This window comes from Nycticebus coucang, chromosome 19, assembly GCF_027406575.1.
Source record: "Nycticebus coucang isolate mNycCou1 chromosome 19, mNycCou1.pri, whole genome shotgun sequence".
Lineage (NCBI taxonomy): Eukaryota > Metazoa > Chordata > Mammalia > Primates > Lorisidae > Nycticebus > Nycticebus coucang.
The window spans coordinates 15,960,502-15,985,582 of NC_069798.1; the positions used below are offsets into that span (position 1 = coordinate 15,960,502).

A 25,081-nucleotide genomic window follows, 5' to 3' on the forward strand; every position below is an offset into this window, starting at 1 on the left:
GCATTTTTTCACGTTTGCTAGCCATTCGTCTGTCTTCTTCAGAGAAGGTGCTGTTCATGTCTCTTGCCCAGTGATAGATCGGATTGTTGCTCTTTTTTTGTTGATTAGAGTTCTCTGTAGATTCTAGTTATCAAACCTTTGTCAGATTCATAACATGCAAATACCTTTTCCCATTCTAACGGCTGTCTATTTGCTTTGATTGCTGTGTCCTTAGCTATGCAGAAGTTTTTCAGTTTAATTAAGTCCCATTTGTTTATTTTTGTTGTTGTTGAGAGAGATTGCCATGGAAGTCTTCTTCATAAAATCTTTCCCCCTCCTGACATCCTAAAGAGTTTTCCCCACACTTTCTTCTAGGATTTTTATCATTTCATGACTTAGATTTAAATCTTTTATCCATCTTGAATCAATTTTTCTAAGTAGTGAAAGGTGCGGATCCAGTTTGAGTCTTTTACAGGTGGTTATCCAGTTCTCCCAGCACCATTTGTTGAATAGGGATTCTTTTCCCCAGTGTATGCTTTTGTTTGGTTTATCAATGATCAGGTGGCTATAAGAGATTGGTTTCACTTGTTGGTTTCCTATTCAGTTCCAATGTCTCTGTCTCTATTTCTGTGCCAATACTATGCTGTTTTGATCACTATGCTAAGGTGATGCCTCTAGCTTTGTTTTTATAACTAAAAATTGCCTTGGCTATATTGCTTTTTTCTGGTTCAATACAAAATGAAGAACTATTTTGTCCAGTTCTTCAAAGTATGTATGAGGTTGGTGTTTTAATGAGGATTGCCTTGAATCTATAGGTCACGTTGGACAGTAAAAATAAAATAATATTGCAAAGAATTTAAGGTTATCAACTATCAATAGTTGGTTCACCCACAGAGGCCTGTTTTGCTGAGAACTGCTCACTGCCCAGCTGTGCTGTCCCTACACTTTGGCACTGGTATGACTGTTACTAAAAGCTGGCTGTACCCCACTCTACTACAAATCATCTATCCTTTTAGATCACTGTTCCGTCATATATCCTAACACCGCAAATTCTGTTACAGCCATGGCGTTTCCGTGTACACCAGGTGTGGTGGCACTGCTTGCTTAGTGAGAAGCAAGTGTGCACATGAGTCACTGTCACATGAATAGGAGTTTGGCTTTCAGAATACTTATGATGGTAAAATGGAAAGTGCATCTTCAGTTTTAAATCCTGGCTCCACACTATGCTGCATCAACATGACACTATAGCAGGTTATATCCCAGACAAGAAGGATACATCAAACTTTATGCAATCAATGTGTTTTGAAAAGAGTTGTATATGAGATAGTTTTTGAAAACCGTAAAGGCGCAAGACCAACCTCTAAAGGTTTTTTGTGGGTTTTAAAACAAATACTTTCTTAATTTATTTACCTTGGAAATTCTTATTATATATGGTGTTTTCTGAATGAGGAAAATTCTTTCTGAGGTAACAAGCAAAACGTATAAAACCAAAGAACTCTGTTCCCTGGGGCAGTTTTCTCCTTTAGGCAAAGTTTAGATTGGCACAGCTCCAAAGGGAGAGTGACACTTCAATGTATTTGTAGAGTACAAATCCCATATGTCACCAGAAGTCAAGATGCCCACTATGTGACTTATAAAATGTGGGCAGAGTAAACAGGTTAAGGCTGACAATCAAAAAATTATATTATACCAAAAGTTATTTCCCAGGCACTCAAACCTTGCGCTTATGGGGGAGGAGGGGAGAGAAGAGGGTACATCTTCAAACAGAGCAAGATGCCAAAGCAAGAATATACATTTTAATAAATATTTAACAACTTCTTTCTGTTGACATTCTGCAGATCACAAGTGCTTATAAAGCACACTTGAAATAGAAACTGGATTTTACCTAAGAGATTGAAACAGTCCAGGGATCAAAAGGAGAAAAGTAATGAGACCTCTCTGTGGGAAAAGTATTATCAAGGGACCAGAAGAGGAATAACAGAGATTAAAGCCTCTAGTCATGTCTTGTTTACATTCTGACAATGTAAATTTACAACCAGCTTTGCAGAGACCAGCCACGCCTTTATATTTTCAAGAAAAACCTTGTTTCAATTTAACCCAACTGTGAATATCCTTATAAAATATAATGGAAATCAAGACTAGGCTTTAAGTACGGGGCTTTTTTTTTTTTTTTAATTTCACATTAACAAAAAAAAAAAAAAAAAACAGTGTTCGTCTAAGATCAATACCTTTACTTTATCTACCTCTTTCCAAAATTGCAATTTCAAAGGACAATATAAACTTTAACTCATTCAAAGACCTTTTCATGTAAATTAAAAAACAATTTCATTTCCGCATTTTTGCTTAGGGTTCATCAGTCCTGTAATTATAATAGTACATACTAATATTTAATGAGGTAAAATCACTATGAGAGCTTTCCACAGATTATCTCATTTAATTATCACAATGAAGTGGCTTGGTGCCTGTAGCTCAAGTGGCTAAGGCACCAGCCACAAACACCAGAGCTAGCGGGTTCGAATGCCCGAGCCCGCCAAACAATGACAACTACAATAACAACAACAACAGCAGCAGCAGCAAAAAAACGCTGGGCACTGTGGCAGGCACCTGTAGTCCCAGCTACTCGGGAGGCTGAGGCAAGAGAATCACTTAAGCGCAGGAGTTTGAGGGTGCTGTGAGCTGTGATGCCATGGCGCCTACCCAGGGAGATAGCTTGAGGCTCTGTCTCAAAAATAAACAAATACACAAACAAAAAACAATGAAGCAACAAGGTGGGTCCTATTACACCTATTTTACAGATGAAGAAGTTGAGTTTCAAAGAAATTAACACTTGACTAAGGTCAGAGTGTGTGGAATACTACAAGATATGAATCCATATATTTTAATAGCTACCTAAATATCTTTTTCCAAAGATGTTTATACAGATGTGTACAACATTTTCCATTTACTACTGTTATTTATCAAAGCTTTTTAATAAACATATTCCCCACTATGTGGAAAAAAAGTTAGAAATTCTAAGAATTATCTTTCCTGTTGATAAATCTGGAAAAATATTTTCAACCCGTATCACACAGAAAAAGGTAGTTTTCTACAATATGGCAGAGCAACTGAAAATTGGAAAGTTCACTATTCCTATAGAAAAATGGGCAAAAGATATGAGAAAGTCACAGAGAAAGAAAAAGACGCTGAACCTCCCTTATGTCGGAAATGGTCTCTCTGTAAGAATAGGGTCTCTGTCCCTTCAGTTCTGTATCCTGAGCACCTATGACATTAATCAGGGTTGAACAGGTACTTAATGAATAAGTAAATAATTTTATATTTATTTTTAAAAAGTATGGTCAGGAACCACATGCATTTCTATCATTTGTGCAAAAACATTTTATATGAAATAACAGTGATTGCACTGGATAAGGAAAGGGAAGTTAAAATTTGCAAAATGTCAATGAATCCCCAACAATAAAAAAAAAAAAAAAAAAAAAAAATTGCAAAATGCACCCTAATATACTTCTACATTTTGAGCCACAGGAATGAATCACCAATTCAAAATTATAGAAAGAATTATCTCTAAACACATACATATAAACATGTATGTACATTTATTTAAGGGTCCCAAGAGAATAACCAATTACTGGACAAAAATTAATGAAAGAGACAAAAAGAATGGGGATCAGCCTATATTGTTAAGTGGAAAAAAGCAACGTTGGATATCATCTTTTAACTAAGGAGAAAAAAATATATATCTTTGCATTGTTTATATCAAAACCAAAATAACTGGAAAGATTATTTTAAAAAGGTTCCCTTCAGGGGAGGGAAGAAACAAGTGTTGAGAGGACAAGATTGGAAATTATATTTTTATGTATATATGTAGTATGTATCCTGTTTTGTATTTCTGATTTTTGAATCATGTAAATACTTTACATTGCTATAAAAAATTAAATCAAAATGGAAAAAAGGAATCCTAAAGCTTGAAAGCAAATAAAACAAATGAATCTGTGTAACAAGTTAGTAGTTTAACCACACAGAAAGGAACCATGGAAAATGACTTTTATCGAACACAACATTTGACTGTATGTCTCAAGTGAGCTATATTAAAAAATAAAAGGAACGAAAAAGAAATATGTAACTTTTTAACAATCATGTTAGTAACAGTATTTGTATCTATACAAATGTTACGTGTTATAAACACATATATGTTAGAATAAAGCAAATAGATAAATTCTATTAATGTCACTGGGAACCATGAGACACAAATAGAATCAAAGGAATTAAGAAAAAATCCTGCAATCCAAAATTAAAATGGAAATATATTGGTATGAACAAGTAAAGTATTTTTTCAAAAACTGGGACGCTTCAGCTCTCTCCAATGAAAAGCACTAAATACAATGGCCAAGCCAGTAGCAATGAAGAGCCTTACCACTCAGATTGTTTTTCTAAATATTATTTCCCACCAAAAGCAAGACAGCCATCAAAGACAATGGAGTTATTGCATGCAAATTATACCTTAAAAACAAATCCAACTAGGGCCTGTCAAATACACACGGAAGCCAACATTAAGGGACCAGAGAGGGGAGTAATTCTATAAAAGGTTTTCTTTTGAGACTGAGTCTCACTTTGTTGCCCTCCTCAGAATGTCGTGGCATCACATCTCACAGCAACCTTATACTCCTGGGCTCAAGCAATTCTCTTGCTTCAGTCTCCCAAGTAGCTGTGACTACAGGTGCCCACCATAAGGCTTGGCTCTCTGGCTCAGGCTGCTCTTGAACCTGTGAGCTCAGGCGATCCACCCGCCTTGGCCTCCCAGAGTGCTATGATAACAGGCATGAGCCACTGTGTACAGCCCCTATAAAGAATTTAAACAAATCCATCCAAGGGTTCATATGTCATCTTTGGAGCGTGTGAAGAGGTAGTGGGAAGCACTTCTTTATAGAAGAATGCCAGGTAATAAATGTAGAAAAAACAACATTGAGATATCACTATTTTGTAGCACCTAAAGAAGAAAATATCCTGAGTGTGGCACACTCAGGGACCTCACCTAATGTACAAAAAATTGTGGCCTAATTATTTATACCCTCATACTAATCTGAAATTCAAAAAAAGAAAGAAGAATGTAGACAAAGATCAAAAATAACTGCTAAAATGGATGAAAGGCTGTTAGGGCAACTTTATCACTATGTATCCGACTGGCAATGAATAAACCCAAGAAATAGTTACACTTTATGGGGGCAAGACATGATTGCAAGAGGGACTTTACCTAACAATTGCAATCAGTGTAACTGGCTTATTGTACCCTCAATGAATCCCCAACAATTAAAAAAAAAAAAAAACCCAAGAAATAGTATCAACATTACAGAAACAAGGAAAACCAGACAGCACATACCCAAGGATGTGATCGGAGGTAAACCCATGGTATGTGATGTGCCTGTGAAGTATTTTGTGCCAAAAAATTCAAATCTAAATCTGGCCAAACCAGATTTCTACAAGAAACTCAGGGATAAAAGAACACGTTAAATGATACCGAGAGAATGCTAACAGCAATATCCTGACTGTGGAATATCTACAGGACAAATCAAAGGTCTCTTCAACAAATAAATGGCAAAGAAAAAATGGGGGAGGCAAGAGGAAACCCAGAGATCAAAAAAAGACTTAAGAGTCATACACACCAAATGCAGTATGGGAAACTTTGGGATTTTTATTATAAATGACATTTTGGATTAATTACTAAGTGACATTTATGAGACAACCAGGAAAATCTGAATACTAACTCCCCACGTGATGATAAGAAAGTACTATATAAGTGTGATAATGGTACTGTGGTTTGGTGGGGGTCCTATTGTTTTAGAGATAACATATAGTTATTTATAAGATGAAATGAACGCTCACTTTGGCAGCACATAAACCAAAAGTTGGAATGATACAAGAAGATTAGCATGGCCACAAATCCATGAAGCATTCGTATTTTTAGCAGGAATAAATTCAGGAAATCTATAACATACCGTATACTTGAAAATCAGCGAGAGAGCAGATTTCTCTGTTCTTGCCACAATAATTAATTATGTGAGGTAATGCGGAAGTTAATTAGGTCAGTTTAGCCTAATTAACAATGTAACATTGTGCTCCACAATGTACAGCACATGTATTTCAAAACATCATGCTGTACCTCATAAACATATAATTTTTAATTGTCAACTAAAAAGCTATGTCCTAGAAAAAATAAATAGAGATAAAATTGTATATCTTGGATTTGCTTTAAAATTACAGGAGATGGGAGCTGAGGGGGTTTATAGTTGAAGGCAAAATAAAGTTGGCCCATGATAAAGGGTTCATTATAATATCCTACTTGTAGGCATGTTTGAAATTTTCCATAACAAAAAGTTTTCAAATAGGATTATATACCTGAAAATATATTCAATATTTTCTTCCCCGCCCCCATCCCAAGGCAAACAACATAAATTCATTAGCTATTTGCTATTTTGTCGATTCAAGCAAAACTTTACAGATGATGGCTTCCCTAGAAAACTGCTCTCATCGCCCACAATCATCACTAATCTAGAATAGATTAGACAGATGAGTGCTCAGAGTCAGGTCAAAGTGTTCCGCCACCACTGCTTGGTTAGAACGGGAAAAGACTTGTCTCAGGAGGGAGGGGCAGAATAAAGGAGGTGAGCCTGTGGGACTCTGATCCTCAGCCCTCACTTCCAAAAGAACACCTCCTCTTCAATCTGCTTTTTAAACAAGGGCAGGAAGAGGTGAATGTTCCATGGAAAGATGTCCCATAGACTGATTCCTGGCAATCAGCCTTGCAACTCAACCTAGGTTTGTAAAGGTGATTACCATGGATCTATTTAATTCCTAGCATACTCCGAGAGACCTAGCAGCTTGTTAGTCCCAGATAAGCACCCTCTTCGCTGGATGACTAGTCCCCGCTTGCCAAACTGGCACTCCCTCTTAATTAGGTCTCCAAATGTATTTTCAGGAGAGATGGCTGTCACATGTAATCAGAGTGGCCTGCTGGTTTTTAGTCCTCTGCTTCAGCATTCAGCTGGCCGATCTGTTCCAGGTGTCCAATCTGCATTGGCCTCTGTCAGCAGACACCTGCAGTGTCTGGATGGCCAACAGGCTGCCTACACCACAGGATGGTGGTACCCTCACCCGACCTCCACGCTTCTTAGAATAGGAAATATCTTCCTCTCCTATTCCTCTGAAAGTTTCTCATCTCCAGCTCCCTGATCCCTAGTTCCCTTCTCTCCTGTGCTAGTAGAGACAGGCTTGTGAGCACCTTTTGTTAAACCGCCAGGCCCCACATCAGACCTGCTTGAGCTTCCATGATACTACTGGTTCTTTTCATTGCAACCCTAGACTTTGCAGGGCAAGTAAGCACTCTATGCAGAGGGCAGAGAGAGACGAGGAGAGCACAGACTCACACAGTCCACGGAACCCCTGCTCCCTCCAGCCAATCTAGCTAATTCTGGGTAGGGCTCCCTCACTCTTTCACTGATGGCTCCTTTGGAAACCAGAAACATAGATTAAGTGTCCCTGGTCACTACGTGACAAGTAGGAGGTACTCCAAATTATTTTCTGGTAGACAAGGGCACCAGAGGATCTCTGCTTGGGGTTGTCACCAACCCATGCCCTGATCTAATAAAGTCTGGAGCCAGATCACTTGTCCCATATCTATAGGGAGTGAGATTTCAAAGCTAAGGTGGTTTTTTTATTCTAAAAATTATAGTCACAAGTTTAATAACTTTTATTGACCACTTACAATATTTTCTCAATATGATTTTAATTCCTGGAAGATACTGTCTTCACTTTTATTTTTAATCTGATTCAACTTATCAGTGTATGAATTCTTGTATGAATTCTTCACGTGCAGAGATAATTGTTAGTATACTTCTCTCTCTCTGGCTACCTGATAATTCAAATCTAAAGCAATCACAGAGGGTGAACAAAGCTAAGCAATCATCTGGACTCCTAATGTACCATTTCAGCAAAATAAACCTTTGAGATTCTCAGCCACATTTACTATAGAAGGCTTTATTCAAGTTAATACAGGTGTCCATAAAGTTTGTGTGCAATTTAAATTAGTTTAACATAGTAAATTGCACATGAACTTTATGGACACCCTGTATATCAAGGACAAGTTAATTAGAATCCAGGCTAAAAATACATTGTTCTTATTATATTTCCATTGTTAAAAAAAAAATCCCTCCCTATCTCAAAATTATAAAGATGTTTTATATTTTCTTCTAACAGTACTTAAGTTTTGCACTTTCACATTTAAGTGTTTGCTTCATCTAGAATTTATATTCTAGAAGGCACTTCTAGAATATAAAGGAAGGCACTTTCTTTTTTTCACATTAAATAACTATCTAAGCAGCATTTACCAAACCATCCACTCCCTCACTGATCTGATACAGTAGCTCTATTATGAATATATACACCAGCTCTATTATGAATACATACACCAAGTTGATAGACGGGAGTCTTCAGGGGGTTTTCTTCCATTCCAAAGGTCAGTCTATCTCCAGGATAATTCTGCACTAAGGATTTGTCATTAGGCAGGACAAATGCCTTCCTTTCCTCTGACCTGGTTCTTGAGTAGTACACTGGCTCTTCAAAGCCCTTGTACATAAATACACATTTCAGAATCTATTTTCCAACTTCTGAGGAAACATAAACTGTGATTTTAATTAAAATCACACTGAGCCTACAGATCAATTTGGTAAGATCACCTTTTTGACAATTAATTTGCTTTTTCAACAAGTTTTTTTATTACACTTCTTTTGACTAAGCTTTATTCCTAGGTATGTGATTTTTATAAGCTACTCTAAATATCTTTCTCCCTCCAATTTTAACTGTAGTTTCTGACTGTTGATAGTGAACAGAAACTGCTGGCTCTGTATACAACAGCTTTACCAAACTTTATTTGCTCTAGTAATTTCTGCAGATTTTCTATGTAGATAATCATGTCATCTGTGGATAATGACAATTTTGGTCGTTTCTAAATTTTGTCCTTGTGATGTCTCTAGCCATGACTTCAAATAATACTGAATAAAAAAGAGAGGAGGCACTGTGTCCTATTCCTGATATTGTAAGAACTGCTTTCACATCTCCTTATCAAGTAGTTTGTTGTAACTTTAAACCCAATTAAAGAGGTTCTCTTCTATTGTGATTTGCTAAGATATTTATTAATCATGAATAACTGTTTAATTTTATTAAAATTATTGTATCTATCAAGTTGATCATATAGTTTTCTTCTTTAATCTGAATATTAATGCTATTAATACAGTGATTAACATTTACACAATAAACACACAGATCCAGCTTTTTCAGATTCTACTCTGGTCTATATTATGTCTAGTGACATGGTTGAAACAGACAGTTTTACCAAATATAAAATCCTGGGCAAAACTGCTGACAAGTTAGAAGATTAAAGCGCAGAATAAATTTAATAACTTAGGTCCAAATGTAGAGAATTGAACCCGTGGAACAGGGCCAAGATGGCAGTAAGCTCTGTAAATATAAACCTGACTACAGCACAGTATCAGCTAATTCTCCACAAAGCAACTTGATATTTTCTGAGGGAAAAATATGCCATCAAAATAAAGATGGCAAGATTTTAACAGCTTCCACGTGAAAATTCTGTGCATAAAAATCATTCCATGGCTTAGAAAAGAAAAAAAAAGGGCAGTGCCTGTGGCTCAAAGGAGTAGGGCGCTGGCCCCATATACTGGAGGTGGCAGGTTCAAACCCAGCCCTGGCCAAAAACTGCAAAAAAAAAAAAAAAAAAAAAAGTTGAAAATCCTTATCCTATTTTATCAATAAATTAGTTAAGCTGGGATTTAATGCTTTCCATGTAAACTATAATTTGTAAGATGCTCTGTCTTCAAAAAACAAAAAATGCCATAATCACATCCTTCCCATGTCTCCCTTTCTAAATGTTGAGTGTGTGTTTCCCAGAGGGTGACTGGTGGTGTGAGTGAGGGGAAACGTAAGATGTTTATGGGCAAGTTGAGAAAGAAGTAAATTAGTTTTCAATATTAAAGAAAAACCATGATTAAGGCTGAGTACAATTTTCACATGAATTGTTTAGATAAGACACAAAGACTTCAAATAAACTTCTTGGTTACTTCAGGCCAGTGACCCAAACGCTATAGCAACATACTCCCATGTTTCTAAAAATCACCCAAACTACTATTACATACAAATTTTTTCAATATCAATGTAATAATCTATTATAAACACAGATTACCCATAATACATTCGGTATAGGTGAAAGGAATACCTTTTTTGTATTTTAAAATTAAATTTTTTTTCTCCAATTTTTTCCTAGAGCTGCAGAGTCTCACCTTGTTGCCCTCGGTAGAGTGCTATAGCGTCACAGCTCACAGCAACCTCCAGCTCCTGGGCTTAGACGATTCTCTTGCCTCAGCCTCCCGAGCAGCTGGGACTACAGGCGCCCGCCACAAAGCCCGGCTATTTTTTTGTTGCAGTTTGGCCGGGGCCGGGTTCGAACCCACCACCCTCGGTATATGGGGCCGGTGCCCTACTCACTGAGCCACAAGGCACTGCCCTAAAATTAAACCTTTTAATTATATGCTCTATTTGATTAGAGAAGAACTTTATGAAAAAAAAAAAGATAGGATTTTTAAAAATGCCTATGGAATCTACTTTTTAAAAATAGGAAACTGTGATGTTTTCCCACATATTAGGCTGCTGACAATTTCCTCTGTTGCTCTGAGTAACTGAAGAATGTTGCACGACATCCGTAAGTTTAGTAAGTTACGTCTCCTTCCTCAGGCTCACCGTCCGGGTTACTTCACTACCTGTTGCATTTCTTTGTCTTTTTCCTTACTGACACGTCCTGACTTCATTTTTTTTTAACATTTGTACCAGGCTGAGTTTGACTAAGAACACAGAGTACAGGAATATGGTATAATTTAGTTCTGTCAAATGCAAAATAGCTACTGTTGTTGATTATGGCACACGTAGAAAAGGGCACCTGGACCCTGGGAAGTAAAGAATCTGTCCCCTGACCCCGCCACAGCACGCATGCGCACCAGCCTCTGAGCGCAGCACTCTTTCTGATATTGGCAACTACACTGAGTGTTTCTATGTTTCTTTGAACTTTCCAGAGATTTCACCTGTATTCCTACCAGACTGGCACCATGTATGTGTTAAATAAGTTAAAGGTTGTCTTCACTTTAGAGACTGGTAGGCCTTCCAGGTTTACTGTTAGGTAGTTTCATGCCCTGAATGGAATTAGTACTGAACTCAAAGAAGCTGACAGCAACTACAGAGTAATCAGAAAAGACGCTGCTAGCCACATAATTTGCGATGGTAAACTTCAAGGGATAACCATTAATAAGCATGTTTAGAGGACAACATACCAATAAAAAAAAGTTATTACCTAGTTACTTAAAACTCACTGATCTTTTAAAAGTACAAACTTAGACACTTTTGTTGATAAGAGGAAAATATACATAAATCAAAGAAGTGACGCATACATTTTTTTCCAGAACAATAGTTGAGACCAGTAGTGGCCAGAAGCATGGTGCAGAAATGAGGTTAGAGTTACACGATCTACAAATACACGAATCAACAAAAACTATTTTGTGTAAAAAAAAAAAAGAAAAAGAAAAAGAAAAAAAAAACTATTGTAGAAATTAACCGTTAATAACTTCTTATCCAAAAAGTAACCTGTACAATGACAAAAAGATATATCCTTCACAGCTAACTTTATAAAACATTTTACTACATGAATACAAGCTCGCTCATGTGCCTCTGTGTCTGTAAACTTGTGCTGAAACCAGAGAACTGTAGTGTCTGTTACATCTCATTAATTTGGGACATTCTCTAGGACTAAACCATCGCGGGGATAAAAACATACTAACGTTATTAGGCGGCATAAATGGGTATGTTCAACGAAACCTGGGTCTTAATAGAAGTCTTTGTTTAAATTTAACTAAATCGTGTCAACAGGCTGGCAATATTACCATTCATTCTTAATAAAACAAACCAGCAGATCGAATGACGAGAAACTAAAATCGCATTGGGAGGCAGTCATAAAAGATGTATGATGCAAAGGGGAGCACAGCATCAGTTTCGATAGGTCGTTCTGAATAACCTTTCTAAATCACCAAAAAGGATTTATATACACCCCTAAAAACATGGTTGCTAAACCCTAGTTTTGTGTTTTGTTCCTAAAATTACAGATGATATCTCTTAAAAAGACAAAGGAAAAAGTATTTAAGTTAAATCCTTTGAGGTGACATAATACTACAGCTCCCAATACGGGGGGAAGGGGGATATTGAAGACAAAGCATACTTTCTTTATGAACTCAAAGCTATTTTAATCATAAAAAAGACAGCAGTGAGAACTGGCAGAGGCTGTCCTACCTGTGTTTCTTGATGCCATTGGAGAGAGCGTCTCCACCACCACAATCTTTTCCTTCGGACATTCTGTGTCTTCCACTGCTCAAATGCTCTCCTTCCTCTTCAAAGGAACGTGCTGTCACTGCTTCCAATCTACTTAGGGACTGCTCGGACTCGGAATCTGTGGCAGAGCAGGTTCATAGTTAATGAACTGAACTTGGGCACGAGGCTTCAGTAACAATGGATACATCCCTTAATGCACCAGGCTTTGAAACTTAAGCAGCCGACTTTGTCCTTCAACAATCCATCCGTTAACTACCTCTTCAGGGATTTCAGAGAACCTATACCCAAGAAGGCTAACGTGGATTTATGAAACAGATGTACGCTTACGTAAGCTTTCAGTTAACCAGATTCTATAGAGGAAAAGAGATCGCCAGAGATTACCTAATTCTTCAAAAAATTATATTCATCTGTTGCCCCCTGAAATTTCCATCTTTATCTTCCACCACTCCATTTCTTAACCACAAATAATGAAAAGGCTACGGCAGCTGTCCTTATGAGAAGTTTAAACTATATCCACTATAACAGACACAAAAGGGAAGGTAATTTTAAACTATTTTTAAAAATACTTTGTCCAGTATGATACTATTTAACTCCTCAAAGCTAAAGCCTAAAGAGTCCATATACTAATGGTCAGGCAGGCATCCTGAAGATGGAAATGCCATGTTCCCAACTGGCTGCTTACTCAGAGTGGTGTCACCTGCCTGTTTGGAACAGTAAGACACTCATTTTTGTCTGATATAGTACATTTGCAGGCACTTTCGCATTCTTCATCTCTTTTGAGCAACTCCAGGAGGCTTTGCTGAAGGGAGGCAGAACTATGTGGTTTTACTCACAAATGTGCTCATGGTCTCCAGGCCTGTGAGTGGGTGAACCAGCATTTGAACCTAGGCTTTCCGACTCCTTGTTTAATACTGCATGTATTTCGGCTCAAAACAGTAGTCATTTCCTCTCCATAAAATTTTAAATAGTGGCCAACTTTTAATTAAAATAGAAATTCAAGACAACCTACCACTTCTCATCTTAAGCAGATGACGATTCACTCACCTTCTCTCAGCTCTAGGAAAGACTCTGACACACAGCTTAGCAAACTTGCTCAGATACACTTAACTGACAATCTACTAAGTACGCATTACAGCTAAAGTGGTCAACGAAGAAAATATTTCAATGCTTCCCCCCCCATTACTGTGCTCTATAATTCAGCAAAAATCATGGAACCAGCAAAATCATGGTTGATTCAGAAGAACAACTGCCTGTCAGACGATCCATCTTGCAGGCTGGATGACACACCCTGACCTCTGAGCTAGATCCTCTAAGTTACTTACAGAAAGACTTGCAATGCTGGGAGAACTATTTTTCTGTAAATATAACTTTAATGGAATTTGTGAAAATATAGTTTGCCCTGTCATATACCTTATGGCAAAGAAACAGGTATTTTAATAACATATTTAAAGAGACATTTATTTTTCATTATCAATTTTGGCAGACCAAAAGAAATAAACTTTTATTGAAAAAAAAAAAAAGACAACCGGAATAGCCAATATTCCGGAAGGACAGTCACCTATTAGATGAAACAAGCAGTTGTTAAAATTATATTTCATAAAAAGTTTAGTAAAATAGAAAATTAAAAATTTTATTATTATTTTTTTTAATTTCAGGTTAAGGTAAGGGTACAAACAACCAGGTTTGTTTGATTATTTGATGTTGTTAGGTAGACTCCCTCTCGTGGTTATGTCTCACACTCAAAAGGTGTGCCACACACCCCACCCTGTGCCCAGCCAGTGGGATCACGCCACCCTCTTCCTCTCCCCTTCCCCCCAACTTGAATTGAAATGAGCTTTTTTCTTACATGGGCATGTATTAGATTGTCTACTGGCTTCCTGTTAGGATTGAGTACATTGGATATTTGCTTTTCCTTTCTTGTGATACTTTACTAAGAATGTGTTTCACCTCCTTCCAGGATAATACAAAAGATGTAAGGTCGCCATCTTTTTATGGCTGAACAGTCTTCCATGGTGTGCATGTACCACAATTTGTTAACCAATTCCTGAGTTGATGGGCATTCAGGTTGTTTCCACATCTTGGCAACTGCAAATTGAGCTGTGATAAACAATCTAATGCAAATGTCCTTATGATAAAATGATTTTTTTTCTTCTAAGTAGATGCCTAGTAGTGGGATTGTGGGGCCAAATGGAGGTCTAATTTGAGTTCTTGGAGGATTCTCCATACTTAAAGCTTTTAACATAATGCTAAGTCAAAAAGTCAAGATACTATGTAAAAAGTAAAGAAATACTTTTCCTCTGCATTAAAGACAGACCAGTCTGGTTCAGGTAAGCAGACATGTGAACAAACAAAAGCAGTAAAATTACAGACGTCTGTTTAGGGCACATTAGGCAAAGAGGGGATCAGTCAATTTTCTGGAGTAAACAGAGGGATGCCAGCCAGGAAAGGCTACAAGGCAGGGATGGTGCTGACAGCAAGTCCTGAAAACTGGAAGTGGCGCTCACTCAGAGGACAGAGAGGTCCCCAGGGGGCAGCAGGACACAGCCTGAGTCAAGGATAAAAACCAGTATGGGGCCAGTGGGCGGGGGCAGTTCTTTACTTCTGTATTTTATAATCTGCTTCATATAAAAGAAAACTAAGAATTTGAAAATTCAAATAAAATAATTGTGTCCGTATTGGTTAGGATTAAGATGTACTGTTAATTTGTAACTTAGATGTTGTGAAAACCAAAACCCCTGAAGCAAAAATCCTCAAGCATTTATGGAATGTGACTGATGTTACTAGTACGTTCACAATGTAAGAGATACAAAATCCCAAGCCTGGGATGGGCCTACCTAAGAAGAAATTTAACGAAAAGCAGATACACAGTAAAACACTAAACAAGCAGCAGTATGAGCTTCTACAAGCAAAGACAGACTTTTCCCCAAAGAAGATTTTGACTTAGTGAATACACAGGCTGAAGGCCTGTAAGCTACCATCTCCTCTTTCAGCCCCTCCAAGAACACCTGCGTGGCCTGCTGCGTGTGCCCCGGGGCACCACCATCAGACGGCAGGGCAGACCCCCTTCCTCCCCCACTCCTCCCCCGCAGCTCTTCTCTGCCTCCCTGTTCCTGCGCCTCACCTGCTCCCGCCTCCCTTACTCCTGCCAACCTCCTCCCAAACCCTCCCCACTCTACTGTAATCAGGCTATGTCCATCCTTCCCCTGAAGGGCTCTGACAAAGGTCGCTGATTGCCCCCACACTGCAAAGTCCAATAGTCATTTCTTAATTCTCCACTGGCTCCTTCGTTCCTCCTTCCCTGTATCACGTGCAAGGCGTGCGGATTCAAAGAACCGTGAGCCTGGTCCCTGACCATGGCCTAGCAGTAGCAGACTGTTCTGTGAACGCATGAGTTCATTATATTTTCCAAGATACAATAACAGAAGACTGAATGAGGGGAGGGAACCAAAAAGGTGGCATCAATCAACTTTACAGAGTGGAGGACGGTGCAACAGGGAAGGGTGTGGGTGATCATGGAGTCAGGTGTGCCGACCAGGAGGAGGAGTGGAGAGCAGGAAAGAGCTACGATCCAGGCACTATCCCAAGCGATAGGAATAGCAAGGTCCAATGTGGAAAGGAACAAAGCACTCAGAAAGGGTCCAGGGAAGACCCTGGGTGGGAGTGGGCGGTGAGGCCATGAGTTGGTCACGACGCTGACTATGTAAGCTCTGTAGAAGCCAAAGGCAGATGATGAGACAAAGGTAATATAAAATGAAGCAAGGACTGAGTTGGTTCCCAGTACATGTGAGGAGGTTCTGCACACTCACTAGAGATAAGTCACAATCTCTGAGCTTGGCAGCTTCAGAGGCAAAGAAGGAAACATGATCGATGACGTGATTTATCGCTCCTTTCAGATGAAAACTGACTAGCTGCTTAAAAATGAAACCTCAGTGATTTCTAGAACTATGAACTGAGAGATACCAAGTACTTGTAAGCGTGACAGAAAGACAAATCTCACACGCTCTCACTTACATGTAGGAGCTAATATTAAAAAACAACTGATGACATGGAGACAGTAGAATGCTCTTCAGGAGAGGCAGGGAGTGACTCTAAACAAGTTAGGGTGGAATGGAATGTTTCTAACACAAAGAAATGGGAAATGGGCAGCGCCTTGGCTCAAAGGGGTAGAGCGCTGGCCCCATATGCCAGAGGTGGCGGGTTCAAACCCATCCACGGCCAAAAACTGCAAAAAAAAAAGAAAGAAAAGAAATGGTAAATGCCTGAAGTTATGAATGCCTCGATGACCCTGCTTGGATGAATTCATACTGGGTGCCTGGATCGAAACATCACAGGCACCTTATAAAGATATGTAACTTTTATGGACCCGTAATATTTAAACATTAAAGAATTTGTTTAAATACATGTAGTATTAATAGTTTGGTTTGCTTTCTTGGTAAGATGGAACCAACCTTGACGGATTATCCCTTCACAGCCTTGGTCACACCGGTCTGTCTGCCTTCAGTGTAATGCTGTTTCCTGTGGAAGCCCACAGTTCTAGAGATATTTAAATTCAAACATGTTTTTCTAAATACCAAAGAGGACACAGCCACTGTGGAGGTTTACTGATCAAAGTCAAAGCCCATCCCCAGAAGTCACTTTCACATCTCCCAGTAAAGTAAATCAGTCCTCGGTCTCAGTGTCTCTGATAATTCAGTCTTACAACTGTGGGCTCATTAATTTGCCCACACACATCGAATCTGCCTGGGCAATTTATTATTGCCTTAATGGGAAGCATAAAGTAATAAGAATGTGCTTAATACCTCCCCTGTGCTGGTAACAGCACTCTCTGATTGCAGCACAAGGCCCTAACACTCAAGCTTTCAAACACACAAACAAAGGGAGAGACGGATGAGGAGTCAGTGCTCAGTGGGGCTGGGATGACAGAAAAGTTCTGGGGATGGCTGCACATTAATCCCACTGAACTGTATCTTAAAAATGGCTAAGATGGTAACTTTTATGTTATACATATTTTACTGTAATGAAAACAATAACAATAATAAAACAAAAACAGAAACCCGAGCATACAGACAAAAACCTGTCAATCCAAACCAAACAGCGACCATGTCGGCTGCATGAATCATATTCTGCTCCTGTAGACTTTCACCTCAATGCCAAGAACAAATGGCATATGGAAACAAAATCGGTTTTTTCTTCAGATCTATTTTTAAATGTAGAAGAAACTTATTTTAACGACATACACAGCTAGATTGCAGACAATGTTAGCCTTTCATTACTCTATTTATTTCCCACTGCATTTTCCCCTGACAAATACATATATTTCTACAATAAACAGAGCTACCCAAAATTGTCAGGATACTTCAATGACCCCTAGAAAACAGGGCAAGGGATTTATGAGACAGCCCTACATTATTTACTGAACTTTTGATGGGCAATTAGAAGACTCTTTACAGCCCTGAACAATGACGGGAAGTGGAATGACTTGGCATGTACTCACTAGTGGGTTTGTCTATTCCAAAAGAATTCAGATGAGTTAACTGACAATTACACATATTTTAGAGAAAAAGTATCAGAATAAAATTTTGACTATTAAAAAAATTTTTTCTTTTGACTATATTTTACAAGATAAACACTCTAGCTTATGGAGAAGCACCAGAGGTAGAATTTCTACCTGATTTCTCAATTAAAACAGTAGTATGGGCACATTAATTCCCATATGAGTTGTATTTAACTCATGCAGGTTTTGAGCCCATGGCCTTCAGAAGCTGTGAAACTTTTACTCATTGTCTTCACTGTCAATTGGCAGATCGGCCCCACCTCCTATAGCCCTGTTCCCGCCCAAGTCTATATTCTCTTACCACCAACTTCCAATTGCATATTTCACTTTGAATGTTTTTGTGTGAATGTTCTGAAGGAAATCAATAAGAACCACACAGTGTAACACTGTTGCTCAAACTTAGGGGGTATGATTCAGAGGTCCTCATCCTGGACCTCCCAAGGTCCACTCCATACACAGCTAAGTACTTGTGGAATGACAAAAGACTCAGTTCTGAGAAACAAACTCAGTAAGTATGCCATGGGTGACATACAACTCACGTGGTGTGCACCGTAAAAAGTGCTGCCTGAGCTGCAGATAACTCTCGCACAGGAAACAAAAAACAAATTTTTCATTAAATTAGAAGGATTATTTCGTTTTCAGAGTTTTCATTCTATTTTTATAATAAATGGCTAAAAAACCAACAAAATTTATTTCAATGTAGCAAGTCTCCAACAACCCAGATCATTAAAGCTCTTCTCCGTATTAGCCTTATAATTATTTTAAGCACATTTCACATTGAATAAAGTCCTCTTTCTTGTCAAAATAGCATGGAAGCCAATGGCTGCAACTGGGTTACTATGACTTTACTCTAGAATTAAAAGGATCCTAACTCCTATGCTACTTTTTTGAATGAGCAAACTTTTCAGGTGCTGATTTATTAATTACTCCTTCTATTAAAAGGCTGAAAAGAAGATGCTAGAAAGTTCAAAATATTAACATGCCAATAACTCTTGTAAGTTAGCCTGGTAAGTACTTTTTTAACATGACCTTTGGAAACCAGCCTGAGAACAAAGAGCACAAAGATCAAGATGTGGCCAAACAGTGGATAACGTCCAAGTCACTCTTCCTCTTGTTACTCCAGGTCGCAGAAAATGGCCAGGAAATGCAGACACGCTCAATTTAATACCTTTATTGTTTAGGGTTTCCCACACACTAGCCATGTTCTAAAAATGTCCAAAATAACCCAAGGTACAGCTTAAAATACCAGTGCTATGTTTTTATTTGGCCTTAAGGTACGGTTGCATAAACTCAGAAATATGAAGGACAAAGAAAATAAACAAAACTTACCATACCTAAAATAAATTACCAACTAAAAATCAGGATGAATCCAGAAGGGCCTGCCACAGTAATTCACTAGGGAAGTTATAAAAACTTGAAATAGAGTCTTGGCAGCAAGCAACCAGAGTGAGAGACATTCTAGACATATCTTCCCTGATTGACACCCAAGGTCAAAATCAACCCAATGGCATAGTGTTTCTTGCGACAGAGTTTCTTAAAACTATTGGCTTGTACCCAAGCAACTAAATTTCATGTTTTCTACAACTTGCGAGATCTGCACATGTGATCGGAGATAGAGAATTATACAAACCAGTGTGTGGGCTACCGGAACTCTTGTTTGTATCTATTTTAGACTACTAAAGCCAGAGCTTCCCAATTTATCTTGCTAACATCCTTTTCAACATTATTTCAGGAAGGTCACATATGCATTCACTCTACAAAAAAATAGTTCTAGAACTAAAGGCCAGTTACAAAATAATCCATATTTAGAAAACAAAATATTTTCATGTGACTTCAATTTAACAAATCAACATTTACTGAGCACTGACCACACACCAGGTAAAGTGCTAGTTGCTGAAACAGTTTACAAAGATTAATGAGAAAACCCACATGAATAATGAAACACAAATACAGTCTAGCAAGGGGGGTGGGGAAGAAGGGAGAGGAGCGGGGAGGCGGGAGGGCAAACGGTGGGTCTCACCTAACGTGCACAATGAGGGTGTTTGGCACGCCCCCCGGGTGGAGGCTCAACTACAACTTGAACTTTATCTTAGAAATGAACACACTATAACCTAAAAATTTGTACCCTCATATTAATTTGAAATTAAAAAAAGAATTAATGACGTACAGCTGGTGCCCTCCAAGTTTTCAAAGTCCAATCTAGCGCAAGACACATATAGAGATGTGTGTATAAACTAAGTGGTTGGGGGGAAGGAGAAGAATGCGCCGAGGAACAGGGTCCTGTTTCCAGGCACAGATGACATCTGAGCTGCCCTGGGCAGGACGAATGAGGCTTTAAGGCAGGGAGAGAGAACAGCAGGTGCCAGGAAAAGGAAAATCAGTGCCAAGGCCTGAAAGAACAAGGTTTGTGGTTAAGATTATTTTTGGCACAGCTAGAACGGAGGGTGGCCAGAGGGAAAAGACATGGGCCTCAGAAATAAGGCATAAAAGTGGGTCAGATTTCAGAGTTTGGGCTCTGACCGTGGGTGATGGAGTCAGTGGGCAGTTCTCCAGAGACTGAAAATCAGGTTTACACTTCACGGAAAGCCCTAATGTATCACTTCCCATGGCCACTGTAACAATGATGACGAATCTGGTGTTTTAAAAGCACAGAAATTTAGTGTCTCATAATTCTGGAGTCCAGAAGTACAAAAATACTCATCAGCTACCACTCCCATCTCTGTCTCCATCTTCACGTCGGCTTCTCTCTTCTGTCTGTCTCCTGCTTTTGTCCTGTATGGTTACTGGTGATGGCATTTAAGTCCCAGCTGGATGAGCTATGACCATCATCTCATCTCAGAATCCTTAAGGGAAACGCAACTACAAAGATCTGGTCTTTTAAGGAAGGTAATATTTCCAGGTTCTGGGGATTAGGACATGGACATATGTTTGGGGGGCCATTTCTCAGTCTACCACCCCCGACAATATGCATGTAAAGACGGCTAACAGGGACAAAATGCAGCGACAGAGAAGCCTGCCAGGAGGCCCTGTCTCAGTCTGTGGGGTCAGAAGGAGAGGGAGGTTGGACTGAGGCTCTGGAAATGAATACTGGGGGAGAAAATACAGGGAACAGGAGAAGTGAGACTAGATACTGAGGTCCAGCAGAGGGGAACAGGAGAAGGGAGCAAATTAGTGGTCCCCAGGGGCTGGTTCCCTGGGAGACAGTTTTTCCATGGAGCAGAGGAGGGGGAGATGGTTTCAGGATGATTCAAGGGCATTACATTTGTTCTGCACTTTATTTCTATTATTATTACAATGTAATAAAAATGAAATAATGATACAGCTCACAATAATGCAGTCAGTGTGAGCCCTGAGCATGTTTTCCTGCAACTAGCCAGTCCCAGCACTGGCATCACCACCTCAGCTCCCCCTCCGAACATCAGCCATCAGATTCTCAGGAGTGTACAACCCAGATCCCTCGGATGCGCAGTTCACAGAAGGGTTTGTGCTCCTGTGAGAACCCGAATGCTGGGGACTAGCTATAAATACAAATGAACCTTCACTCCCCACCTGTCACTCACCTACTAACAGGCCACGGACTGGTACCGGGCTGCAGCCCGGGTTGGGGACCGCTGGGGTAAAGGATGATTTCCACATCTGCGGCTTCCACAATGTGTGAGTGGCAGTGCCACTAACCAAAGCAGGACTACAGAAAGAGGCAGAACAGGAGACCACGTTCAATTTCCACCACACAAGAGTTTAAGATGCTGTGGGCCAAGTAGGAATTTTCAGTGCATAAAAGGGAATCCTAAGCATATTATCCTCCATGATGCACTTCCTTAAGTTCACTTACTTTTGCCCTAAAATGCATCTTAAAATATTATTTACTGCCTCTGCTTCTCTGGAAGTTCACCCTGTCTGGCCAAATGGCAGGACTAGCAAGAAGCAAAAAGTCAAAGTCACACAGCTAGTACATAACTTCAGGAGAAGTGCTAAGGCACCATGTGCCAAAAGAGCTACCGGGGAATTTGGTCAAGCGGGGAAAGTCAGCCAGGTTTCCTGGAAGCAGCCCCTGCCCCGACAGCAGGGCTCAGAAGGATGTGTGCCATCTAAAGCAATAAAGGGAAAGCAGTGAAACTTCCCTTTCTCAAAGACGTCTGCTCTTGGGCAAGCCCTTGGCATCGCACTTAGGAACTGGGACCTCAAATCAACCTCTACTCTAAAATACAAGTACACTACTACAATGTGAACTTCTGAGAAGGGAGCATGCTTTTTTCTTTGAATTGCCAATTCTTAGTATAATGCAAGCACACTGTAAGAATACCAAAATGTTTACTAAGAGAACAAAACTTCCTAAAGCACTAATCTGCCATGACCCCACACACTTCTGTTGGCTCCCCACCATCTATACACTAAAATATAAATCCTTCAGGACGATCTTATAACAAGACTCATCACAAGCTGGTCCTAAACACCCACTTGGCTTTATCTCTTGTCCCTGCCCCTCAACATCCAAAACAGTCACACACACACACACACACACACACCCTGCTTTAGCCACACCCTCTTTCACGACAGATTTGAAAACAATGTTCTACTCTGCACGTGTTTCCTTCCTCCAGAAGATATTCTCCCTGCATCTTATCTGTCTGAAGAGCTCAAACTGACCTTTCAAAACACTCCTTAAATGCGTTTTTTGTTTGTTTGTTTTAAAGAGACAGAGTCTCATTTTGTTACCCTCGGTAGAGTGCTGTGGCATCACAGCTCATAGCACCCTCTAGGTCTTGGGCTTAGGCGATTCTCTTGCCTCAGTCTCCTGAGTAGCTGGGACTACAGGCGCCCGCCACAACGCCTGGCTATTTTTTTGTTGCAGTTTGGCCGGGGCCGGGTTTGAACCCTCAGCTCTCGGTATATGAGGCCAGCACCCTACTCACTGAGCCACAGGCGCCACCCCAAAAGCAGTTTATTTTGTGATGCTTTCTCCAGTTTTTTCAGCTGCCTCTCCTCTGAATTCCCGTTAACATACCTGGTTCCTGTGGGTGGGTGGTACTTATTCACTTGTCTGTCCAACAAATATTTACCACACACCTCTTTCTTTGTCTGGCACTATTTTAGGGAAAGAAATATATCAATTCTCTCCTTTTTCAGAAAGCTAGTATTTATGCCATGGGAGAACTAATAAACAAATACATATTATGTAAGAGGCACTATTTCCAAAAAAATTATCATAACAAGGTAAGGAAAAGGATAGAAAATGACAGGGAAGGTCTCCCTGGCCAGTTGGTGGCCTGTTAGGAGGTGAGTGACGGGTGAGGGAGTGAAGGTTCATTTGTATTTATAGTTAGTCCCCATCTTTCGGTATCACACTGCAGGACAATGAAGGGACTGGGGAGCCAGCCTTGCAGGCGTCTGGGTTGAGAATGCTCCAGGGGCAGGAAGTTACAGGAGCAGAGACCTGCAGGAGGCGCTCAGAAGGCCAAGAGCTGGCGGGGCGCAGGGAGCCATCAGGGGTTCTGTGTAGAGAGAGAATCAGTGGGTACTGACCCACATTTTGAAAAGGGCATCCTGAATTCAGTGTGGAAAATGCTGTGGGCAGTTGCAAGCAGAGACTTAGTTAGAAAGCTAGGTAACAACCCAAGCGAGAGGTGGCAGGGCCGGGGCCTGGGTGATGGCAAAGAAATTAGGGGACCTGTCAGGATCTGTTGATGAACTGAACGTGGGGTATGAGGAAAACAATAAAGGCGTCTGGGATGGATAATCCAAGGTTCTCAGCCTTGGCCTAAGTGACTGGAAAGATTATAGAGGGGGCAGGCTTGTGACTAGAAATCAAGGTTCTTGTCTGGAAATTTTAAGACATTTAGGAGACCCCATTAGACACTTAAATGAGCATATTGAGCAGATACTTGGATTATGAATCTGACCTCCAGTGGGGAAGAACGAGCCTAGAGATACAAAATTGACAGAATTATTACAACAGATGAGGTTTAAAGGCACAAGACATGAAGAGGTCATCTAAGGCAATGCTGCTCAAGCTTAATGAGCCTAGAATCACCTAGGGATTTGCAAAGCTGCAGGTTCTTACTCACCAGGTCTGAGTTCTGCATTTCCAACACACTTCTGGTGATGCCAATGTTACTGGCCCACAGACAACACGTCAGTACCAAGAGTTAGGGAGTAAGTGAGAGAAGAGGTTCGATGGCTGTGCCCTGGGACCCTCCCCCAGTACAGAAAGTTGGCAGGATATAAAAAGATGAGCAAAACAAAGTGAGAGTAGAATTTTAGAAGCCAAGTATAAAGTGTTCTGAGGAGGAGGCCATAATTGACAGCGTTAAATGCTGGTGAGCTGGGAAGAAAGAAGGAAACTGAGAAAGGATGCTCTGCCAACCATGGCCATGACCCCATCCCCAGAAACCACGGCACTACGGAGGGAACTAACGGAGAATGCTCAAGGAGGGCATTGGGGAAGGAAAGGGGTGTGGGGTCAAAGGTTTAGTTTTCTTTTTAAGGTAAGATATGCTGATGGGGTGGAGGAACTCTTGATTGCCTGGCAGGCAGAGGGAACCGCATGATGCCCTGGTGTGGGCGAGAGGGGCCGGGAGGCGTGAGCACAGGGCCTGGCCTCAGTCAGGGACGTAACGTTCATCTTGTTCATCAAGGCAGGGTATGGGGACACATGCTCACGTGTTGGTGGCTTTGCAACTAGAAAGGAATTCTCAGTGACACAAACAATGTCCTCAGATGGAGCAGGATGAAAGAAAAAAATACTAGAAATGTTAGGTGAGGTAGGAAGTATGAAATCGGCATGTAGAGAGCAGGGACAAGAGAAGCCTAACGGGACTGCTGGGCTGCAGCCAAGGCGCGAGAGAAGGGAACAGTGAGGCCGGCAGGCAGCGTGGGCTTGCGTGTGTCTCCAGCCTCAGCGAGCTGCCTGAGGACGGGCGTGGAAGGGGAGAAGAACAGACGAGAGTTTGCCAGGTGAGTGTGAGCAGAGAAGGTGAGGCAGGACAGTGACTGTGTGAGGCCCCACACAGCCTAAGCCTGGTGAGGAGAGATGCGGAAAGGTGCAGCAGATGCCTGGGTATGGTCAAAGAAATGCTGGAGCAGGGTTTAGAGAAAGTGGGTCGAAGACAGGAGGGA

At 40.2% G+C, this 25,081-nt stretch overlaps 1 protein-coding gene across 9 annotated transcripts in view; it reads right to left on the reverse strand.

Annotated features, from left to right (window-relative positions):
* Positions 1–25,081, reverse strand: part of OSBPL1A (oxysterol binding protein like 1A) — a 206,440-nt gene that overhangs the window by 53,631 nt on the left and 127,728 nt on the right. For 8 of the 9 annotated variants that reach the window (XM_053571974.1, XM_053571976.1, XM_053571975.1 and 5 more), the window contains one exon: positions 12,373–12,529. In XM_053571974.1, coding sequence (XP_053427949.1) covers positions 12,373–12,529 — 157 coding nt within the window. Of the gene's footprint in view, positions 1–12,372; positions 12,530–21,525; positions 21,548–25,081 lie in introns of those variants that run through there. The other variant, XM_053571977.1, reaches the window with a different exon arrangement.